We start from the raw sequence: 10,359 nt of genomic DNA on the forward strand, positions 1-10,359 counted from the left end.
GTTCAAATAAAATCATATGTCCAAACAAATGCTTGCAGTTACATTGTCCAATGACCTATATTTATTACTTTTTGGTGGGGGCGCGAGTGCAGGGATTTTTGGCTGGTGAAAATGCTGAGTGGCTAGTGATTTTGGAAAACCACTAGCCACAGTGGCTAGTGAGCCAAAAAGTTAACGTCAAGCCCTGTGTATATATATATTCGACTAAGATGTTGGCCAGTCGACTACGGCTCCTTTCGACCGATTAGTCGACTAATAGGGGTCAGCCCTAATGCACACACAGTCGCACACACACAGAGTGGGGACAGAGCAATCACGTATTAGACAATGATGCGTCTGTTTCTAAGCTTAACTGTTTATGGAACTTCCAACTAACTTCTCTTTGTTTTCCTTTGTTCTCCCTGCCTCTACCACTCACTCCCTCCCTCCCTCCTCTGTCCCTCCCTCCTCCATCCTCCCTCCCTCTCCCTCCTCCCTCCTGCCACAGGTGTCATTCACAGGCAAGCAGGGGGAGATGAGGGAGATGCAGCAGCTGTCTGGAGGACAGAAGTCCCTGGTGGCACTGGCTCTGATCTTTGCCATCCAGAAGTGTGACCCGGCCCCCTTCTACCTGTTTGACGAGATCGACCAGGCCCTGGACGCACAGCACAGGAAGGCCGTCTCTGGTAACCAAAACAATATCATTCAACTGGACTTCAAAAAATATATTTTCAGCATCACGCTGGATTCAACCTGATAAAATGTGTCTGAGGGTATGGATTCTTACCTATCTTGATGTGATTTACCTAGAGATATCTACCGCACGAATTCTAGGTGTTAATGAAGCCAGCATAGCAATCTGGTTAGAAGTGGTGGAGAGGATAAAGCATTATATGAACTTTTAATCCTTGGTATCAAGCGAAATAATGGATGTATTCAAGGGGGGTCCGGTGCGGGAGGGAAGAACGAGCAAGAGCATTTATGTGTTGTATTGTATTGTAATTAATCTGTGTATATCTTTAATCTTTAATCTACATCTATTTTAATTTTAAAAACCGGGCTGTCATGATTGTTAGTATTATGTCGGTAATAGCCCTGTGATTTATAGTGGATTTCTACTGTAAATGTTTGCATGTCATGTCAAAAATAAAAAATAAATTGTTCAAAAAATATATATATATATTTTCACAAATGCACATCTAAAACACAAAAGATGACTAAATATTGTTTAAGATTCTATTTCTATATAGGGCTAGGGCTGTCAATATTAAGACATACTAACTTTAAAGGGGAACACCACTCATTTAATGTGTTATTCATAGCCTAGGAAAGTTCAATCAATATTTGTGATCATGAGCTACTCTGAGCATACATTTACATTTTGTCATTTATCTGAAGCTTCTATCCAAAGCGACTTACAAGTTCTGTACGACAAGTCGGCAGAAAGGGCACAACTCTTTCAGCTGAGTAACAATGTTCATCAAACTGTGTTGAAACTTGGGTGCTGCAGTGTTGAGTGCATAGTAGCAGAGAGATATAGAGACTGTACCGCTGTGAAGACAGGGTGAACTGCAGGGCAGGTACAGGTATGGGCAGGGTAATAGTAGAAAGACATAGATATAGGTAATAACATTTGATCTGAATAAAAAAAATAAACAATATAATTAACTGAATATAAAAATATGTGAAAAATAAACAGTGTAAACAAAGGTGCAAATAGGTCTGTATGCCCTATCGGTTATATTATACATGACAATAAATATAGGCAATAAAGAATTTGAATCTGAATAATATATACTATTGGGTAAGAGTCAAAGTAAACGGTATACACAAGGTACCCTAACTGGATTTAATAAGCCTCCTTTGATATATTCCTGTCATATAAAATTTTTGGTATAGAGTTGCTATAACATAACTGTAAAACCTACTGTAACTGATTAACCTAAACTATTCTGAACTTGTGGTAATTTTCATGAATTTAATTTTAACATGGAAACGAACAAAGATTTTGTGACCTTACCCTACTGGTTCAGGTAGCACTCTGTCTTTCTACATGTGTTTCACTGGATTAAGTACTTGGCTAATGGCTACGATAACTTTCCCCAACCATTTTCTCATGCATTTCTTTATGACCACATGACCGCTATTGATGCATTTTGCTATGTATTTGTCAATTTGTGTTAATTGAGTTAGCATAAGTATATCATGCGGTGAATGCGTTAACAAAAAAATAAATCATTATTAACTCATTCAGAGCCACGCCCCTTTGACCATATTAGGGCTAGCGTGCCAGTAAGGAAGTCAATGGGAGGACGGGCAAATTTGCGAACGCCTAAACTATATCTTAAATTATGGCTATGGGTCTAAAACACCCCTCGCTTATCAATGACTTGCTTGCAGTCAACATGTACGAAACGGATTGTTTTTTCATTGGTACATTTCTGTTTTATACCGTTTTGAATATGAGTATAGTTTTGGAGACGTCTACTAATTCCAGAGAAATTCTGCGACAATAGCCCTTTACTGGTATACACAAAACACGCTGATTTATGAATTGTTTTCAAATAAACGCTAGATTATCGATAGTATATGTGTACTTATGCACGCTAGAGAAGCGGGCTGAAAAATCGATTATCCATGCCGTGGATACAGCTAACGTTACGCACACACACACACACACAAACATTGATTAACCCAAGACTTGTAACATAGAGTCCTTACCTCACATCAGATGTTCTGCAAAAAGATTAATCCAATTCCTGATCGCCATTCCAAATATTGATCGCGTTTATTGATCCAACGTTATAGCACCAAAACACATAATCGAAAGCTGCTCCGAGCTTCCCCAGTGAATGTGGTAACAGATACTGCTTGCCCGAGAAGGGAAATCCCGGGAGCGGCGTTTTTTTCTGATGCACAGTCCCACCCAATCCAATCCAATCCAATGATGTGCAATACCATCCGGGAGACGATAGGCGGCCGTATTTGCCCTTTTCGAGCTCAGACCCATTCCCAATGATAACGTCAGGCTGGATGGATGAAAATTTTATGGATATTGCTAATAAAGGAAATAACTATTAAAACCAGAGTTTTCTCTGGTCTTGGCACTCAACGCATGGCGAGTTAACCAGACTAATCTCGTGGTTGGCACTGAATGGCTTAATAGAAAATAATAAATGGAAAGAAAAGGAAAAGGAAAAAAACAATTAATTGATGGCCCTAATTTATACATGAATATATATACATACACAATCATGCATATATACATGCATATCAACATATACAAAAAACATGTACTGGTATTTTAGTTAAAAGTTAAATACATGTTGGTAGAAACAGGTGGTGATGATGTTTTCTGTTGCGCTGCAGACATGATCGCGTCGCTGGCAGGCCACGCCCAGTTCATCACCACCACATTCAGACCTGAGCTGCTGGAGTCGGCCGACAAGTTCTACGGAGTCAAGTTCAGAAACAAGGTGAAGCTTGTGAAGGAGAGGCTCCTTCATACACCCACATTTTATTGTAAATGTTATTGTAAATTGTTGAGCAGGTTTGTAGGCTACGTCTGATTTGTCTATATTTCATTATTCATATGTTTGAATAATTCAGCGCTACATTAATTTCAAACCTTAAAACCTTTTTAAAAATGTGTTTTGTCAGGAGTTGATTGATGCAGGTGATCATAATGTGTTTTGTCAGGAGTTGATTGATGCAGGTGATCATGATCGGTTGGTCAGCCAGGCCTTGGTTTAGGATCAGGTGTGTTCATGGTGACAGGCTTTAAGACCAGGTGTGTTCATGGTGACAGACCAGGTGTGTTCATGGTGACAGACCAGGTGTGTTCATGGTGACAGGCTTTAAGACCATGTGTGTTCATGGTGACAGGCTTTAAGACCAGGTGTGTTCATGGTGACAGGCTTTAAGACCAGGTGTGTTCATGGTGACAGGCTTTAAGACCAGGTGTGTTCATGGTGACAGGCTTTAAGACCAGGTGTGTTCATGGTGACTGGCTTTAAGACCAGGTGTGTTCATGGTGACAGGCTTTAAGACCAGGTGTGTTCATGGTGACAGGACTTGGTTTAAGACCAGGTGTGTTCATGGTGACATGACTTGGTTTAAGACCAGGTGTGTTCATGGTGACCGGCCTTGGTTTAAGACCAGGTGTGTTCATGGTGACAGGCCTTGGTTTAAGACCAGGTGTGTTCATGGTGACAGGCCTTGGTTTAAGACCAGGTGTGTTCATGGTGACAGGCTTTAAGACCAGGTGTGTTCATGGTGACAGGCCTTGGTTTAAGACCAGGTGTGTTCATGGTGACAGGCCTTGGTTTAAGACCAGGTGTGTTCATGGTGACAGGCTTTAAGACCAGGTGTGTTCATGGTGACAGGCCTTGGTTTATTAAGACCAGGTGTGTTCATGGTGACAGGCCTTGGTTTAAGACCAGGTGTGTTCATGGTGACAGGCCTTGGTTTAAGACCAGGTGTGTTCATGGTGACAGGCTTTAAGACCAGGTGTGTTCATGGTGACAGGCCTTGGTTTAAGACCAGGTGTGTTCATGTTGACAGGCTTTAAGACCAGGTGTGTTCATGGTGACAGGCCTTGGTTTAAGACCAGGTGTGTTCATGGTGACAGGCTTTAAGACCAGGTGTGTTCATGGTGACAGGCTTTAACCTGTTCCACCCCACGGCCACGGTACCGACCCCTTTTTGACATTATTATCATATATTAGTATTTTTATGAGTGATGCAATAAATTAACGTTTTTAAAATCAAACGTTTTCAAGTATTATTATCACTACTATGTCACAAATACATGTAGAATGTAAAACGTTAGGTTGGCAATAGTTTAGCAATAGGTTAAAAGTGAGTTTATATCATTTTAAGTTTTTATTTTTTTGCGGCCATTTTGAAGAGCGACTCGCCAGCTATCTGCCAGCGTCGGAATTTCTCAAAACTACACTTCCCGTGGTCCGCTATGGTCGTTCAAAGTTCGGCGTTCTGAATGAATCATATCAATAATTGTTATGATTCGCGATAATAAGCTACAAAAGGTAACGTTTTTGACAAATATTGAAACGCAGTCAGTTTCTCCACACTATTGTAATCATGTAGGAATAATTAGATCTGAAATTAGTTACAAAATGATTACACTGTGGGAGAAATAAAAAAGTACAGTCGATTACATTAAATATCTGTATATGTTATTATGCATGCCTGGTGATACTATATCCAAATTGAACTCGGCCATTTGAAAGATACTATATGTATATATATATAAATGTGCGAATTGGCTATAATAAGGTAATGTATAAGCATATATTCTATATTCTATAATAATATTTCAAATTGCATTGGTCCGGATGGGAGAATTCAGTACTGTATATACAAAACCTTCAATTTTATCATCTTCCCTTTATTAATTTCCTTAGATCTTTTGTACACATGATCTCAAGAGGGTACTGAATTAGCTCAGTGGCAGTTTTTTAAGTTTGGTCATTATTATCATGGTTTTATTCACTGTCAAAGATGAAAAGAAAAATCATAATTCATATTTTCCTTTGTTTCATCAGAATTTAAGCAAGCCTAGTAATAGACACAATATTTCTGACACTGAGAATACATTCATTGAGGTCCATAGATGTTCCTAGATACCAAGAATATGCAAATAGCCCTTGTAGAAGTGGAGCAATATTCCATTTACCATAGGTATACATTTTATGCAGATTTCACCTGGGGTGGAACAGGTTAAGACCTTCATGGTGACAGGCTTTAAGACCAGGTGTGTTCATGGTGACAGGACTTGGTTTAAGACCAGGTGTGTTCATGGTGACAGGCTTTAAGATCTTCATGGTGACAGGCTTTAAGACCAGGTGTGTTCATGGTGACAGGCTTTAAGACCAGGTGTGTTCATGGTGACAGGCTTTAAGACCTTCATGGTGACAGGCTTTAAGACCAGGTGTGTTCATGGTGACAGGACTTGGTTTAAGACCAGGTGTGTTCATGGTGACAGGCTTTAAGACCAGGCGTGTTCATGGTGACTGGGCTTATTGCATTGTACCTGCCAAGGGATGTTTGTAACTTACGATATTTCTTGTAGGAATGCTTCTTGTTGTGTCTTAAAGCCTTTTAGTGCACATGGTATGGCCAGCCTCGTCACAAAGCAATTTCTACTGATGATTTTCATTCCACTGTTTTATGTTTATTTTATTTTTCTCCTCCTTACTTGCAGCTGTGGGTTTAGGTGTATTAACTTGCTGACCTGCCACTCCGATAGAGGAAGTAACCGCTGAGTCAATGCCCCGGTTACTAAATGATTGTTGTCTTTTCTAGGTGAGTCACATCGACGTCATCTCTGCAGAGCAGGCGAAAGACTTTGTGGAGGATGACACCACCCATGGTTAAAAGGAACCAATTCCTCTTCCTTTTGAGTTGTTGTTAACTGTTGTTTTAAATGAAAGGTGCCACAGAGGCGCCCGATCTGTTTTTTTCTGTTTTTCTTTTTGATATGTTGATATTGAAATGTGTCGTGCTGATATTGAACTTAAAAGGGAGACTTTGTCCAAAAAAACTACACTGATTTCTTTTGCACATAATCTCAGACATCCAAAAACCTCTAAATGGTTTTGCACACATTCATTTTGTTTGATAGTTATTGGGAGTAAATTCATTTTGAATGTGGCCACCAGTGATGCCACTGAATCCTTGTGTTGTGTTAATTACACTCTATAATGCAATTATAAGGTAGCAGTCCCTATATGACAAGGTATTGATATTTCTTCAACACAAGGATTCAGTGTCTCCGCTAAACTATTGTTTAGTTTTTGGATGTGTGTGAGATTATGTGTGAAATAAATCAGCATTGTTTTTTGGTGAAGAGCCCCTTTTTAAGCTAGGTGGAATTGTTCACTTTGAGATCTCTGATATGCCCTTTTGTACTTAAAATACGATGGAAACTTGTGTCTGTCATAACCAACTTTATTGTGGTTCCTTTAGAAAAACAATTAAAAAAAATAATAAACTCCTGTTTTTGTGAGAACTCCCATTTTTTTTGTAAGACCACTAGGTGGAGCTGTGCCCACTAGAACTACTGTAGAGAACTGCTGTCAATGTCCTGCTACAGTATGAAGGGTTTATTTCACACAGAATTTTAAAAAGGTCACTAGTCTTTGGTCTTAACTGATGGTATGGTTGTGTTATGAGCAGGGGTGTAGTCAGTGATGCAGTGGTGGTCCCATGGGGTACCACGCCGTCCTAGCAGTTTTCTGAGCAGAAGTACGCGCAGTCGCGCACGGATGTGTACGCGCAGTTGCGCACGGATGTGCATGCGCGCGCACACAAAAATGCGCTCCACTCATGTGCGCTAAGTACCCACCGTCTTATAACAATAGCGCAGGTCGTCAGGTGTCTTCAACTACACTACCCGGCACTTATCTATCACCTAGATTTTGCATAATAATAGGATACCAATACTAACATAACAAAGAAAGAGAAGTGCAAAACCAAAATACAAGCCCTGTGGGGGTTTGCTTGATCTGTGGATCTCTCACTATGTGACAAATGGTCCTGACTGGAAGGATGAGGCATTAAGTTGTGCTTCAGAAGGAAACTGTCCTTCTATAAACTGTAAGTTACATTGTTAATTTAGTTTGTATTTACTTGTCTAGTTTAAGTTAATTCAATTAAAGAAATTGTAACTACAATATTGTATCTACAATTACATTTAAAACATTGTTTGTTTTTCAACCATATCTGTTGACAATATAATTTCTTTATATATTGAAGGCTACATCCTGCTACCTTTTTCAGCTTCTCTATTTCAAGGCAATATTTACAAAAACTAAACTAAAACTAGTAATTTCCTATACAAACATGTTTCCTACTATTTATGCATAATAATCATCTGTTCTGTGCGACCGCGAGGGAACATGTAACGTGGCGTCCAGGCAGTTCTGATATTACGACTGCATCCCTGGGTGTAGTGGAGGGTAAACCCAGCTAAACTTTACCTTCCTTTGTTTTTATTTGTGAGGTAAGATTTTACCCACCCAAAGTAAATACATGACTGAAAATTATTTGAGGAAATTAAATAATACTATTAAGATTTGTATATATATATATATTGGTGTGTCATTGATTGGAGTTAATAATTGACTCTTTATTTATTTCTAAATAAACCACTGCATTACTGGTTATTAACATAAGTGTACTGGTTATTTATTCATTTGCTTAAGTTACCTATTGTATGGCAGCTTTTGATGTCCTTGCTTTGTCATGTAAGCAAACAGTGATCATAGGGCTGGGCGATATGGAAAAAAATCATATCGCGATAACGATATGATAATTTTATTTTATTTCTCGATATCGATAATTATCGAATTGTTATAAGTATAAAAAAATTTAAAAAAAAAACATTTTTTTTTTTTTAACAACAGATGTATGTTTATTTTGCAGCAATTCTTTGTCATTGCCGCCATCTTTAGTGTTACATCCCCTCACACTCCAGTTCTCAGGCTGCAGCTGGTTTAAAAGCTAAAGTAAACCGGCTTCTCTGCTGGCTGTGGCTCCAGAGGAGTTGAACAGTTCTGGCTCTGCTAGTTTATTTTCGATCTTTTGGCGCTTTTTTGGTGGACAAACCACCGCACATGTGCACTGTGACTCGTGACTGGAGTCTAGTTCTGCTAGCACGCATAGCCTTCTGTGTACAGACGGTTTCAAAATGTATTTTAAATTAGAAAGCAAACAAAATAAATGGACAAGAGAAAAAGAAATCTGAATTTTGGTCAGTATTGTCATTTGGACAAGCAAAGCCATTACTTTAAGTTGCAGGCAAGAAAGACAAGTCTGTCCACTGTCTCTGGTTTTAAAACTGCCCTGTTGCAGGTAAAAAAAAAAAAAAACGATTTTTCTATTTTTTTTTAATTTCGATATTCGATATCGATTATTAAAATATATCGCGATATTTATCGTTATCGTTATATCGCCCAGCCCTAAGTGATCATGCAGTAAAATTGGAGGAGAGTTCACTATATAAAGAAAAGTTGATTCCTTATTTTTTCAAGTAACTGATTTTTCTTATTTATAAATGTTTGCATCAAATAGTGAGCGGTAGAGCTGATGGAGTTGTCTATCTTGTTAATTAAAAATAGAAACACAAGTCGTACTGAATCTTGTTGATGGAGATCAAAGGGAGTCTTGACTCATCCCCTGCCTCGCTGGAGATGGAGCTGGTGTGTGACTCAGTCCTTATAACTTTTCTTTTTTTTTATATCAACCACCCTATTGAATTTGAATCTGCCAGGGGGAAGTCCAGATTGTCATTGTGACCCCCTCATAGTGTCATTGTGATCCCCTCCCGCACCGTGGCCATTCTGCGATGACATCGCCTTGCACTGACGAAAGGTTCTGAACTAGTAAGTCAGACGGCAAGACTGGAGACCAAACCATCTCATGCCTCGTCACAATAAATAACTGGCTGCATTTTCACTGCGACCAAGAAAGAGCTGGATGAGTCCCAGTACATTCCCAGTCATCTAAGTGCCATAGGACTTTTATTAGATTTTTAGAATCGAATAGTTGACCTACCCTGATCTCTTGATCCAATCGCAACAGTTGTGAGAGCTTGAGATAGGTAAATTGATTAGTTGGAAACTCTTGTGGCTTGTGTTCTGGAATAGAGTGCGTTTGAAAAATTACAGCTTTGTATTTGTAGCTTATCAAAAAGAAAAGCATGTTTGCAAAATTTGCAATGCCAAAGATGTGCTCGTAAATCTTCCATGAAATAATTTGTATGGGAGAGTAAGACTGGACAGCGATGATTAGGGAACAATTGGTATAAGTACATAATTCTGACACTAGAATAATGGCAAACATTTCCTGATTCATTAACTAAAGCCGTCCTGGGAAACTGCTAGACAAAATTAGAAAAAGTATTTTCCTACCCTAAAAAAACACCAGAACAACAGGTGCAAATGTGCCAGTGAAAATGCCGCCCCAGTGACCACACATCTCCTACCCCATGTGCCCAGGCCGGCCTAGAGACCAAATCTATGACCTTGCCTGCCAGGCATTACCAACACACACACCCTACGGTATCTGTCTCCGAGTCAGCTGATATAAACTCAGGATCCAAGAGTTTAACCCCCCACCACCTTGTCTCCCTCGGATACTGTTTCCTCCCCTGCCTCTTATCCAACGTCCCCAACAGCAGCAGCCTGCCCACCACCACCCACAAACACCATCCCAGCCAACAGAACACTACCTACGGAGACATCAGTCCCAACCCTGACCATCACTAACAGCCAGGTCAGGAGGCAGCTCTCCAAGATTAGTGTGAATAAGGCCAGAGGACCGGACAACGGAGCTGGCAGCACCGCTCCAACATCT

General features: G+C 39.7%; 1 protein-coding gene across 1 annotated transcript in view; it reads left to right on the forward strand.

Annotated features, from left to right (window-relative positions):
• smc3 (structural maintenance of chromosomes 3) overlaps window positions 1-8,055 on the forward strand; it is a 143,600-nt gene extending 135,545 nt beyond the window's left edge. The window contains exons 27-29 of the mRNA XM_084318657.1: window positions 488-665; window positions 3,349-3,455; window positions 6,307-8,055. Coding sequence (XP_084174783.1) covers window positions 488-665; window positions 3,349-3,455; window positions 6,307-6,378 — 357 coding nt within the window. The 3' untranslated portion in view covers window positions 6,379-8,055. The remainder of the gene's footprint in view (window positions 1-487; window positions 666-3,348; window positions 3,456-6,306) is intronic.
• Window positions 8,056-10,359: the final 2,304 nt, after the last annotated feature.

Source organism: Notolepis coatsorum, assembly GCF_963971535.1.
Source record: "Notolepis coatsorum genome assembly, chromosome: 7".
In the NCBI taxonomy this organism is placed as follows: Eukaryota; Metazoa; Chordata; class Actinopteri; order Aulopiformes; family Paralepididae; genus Notolepis; species Notolepis coatsorum.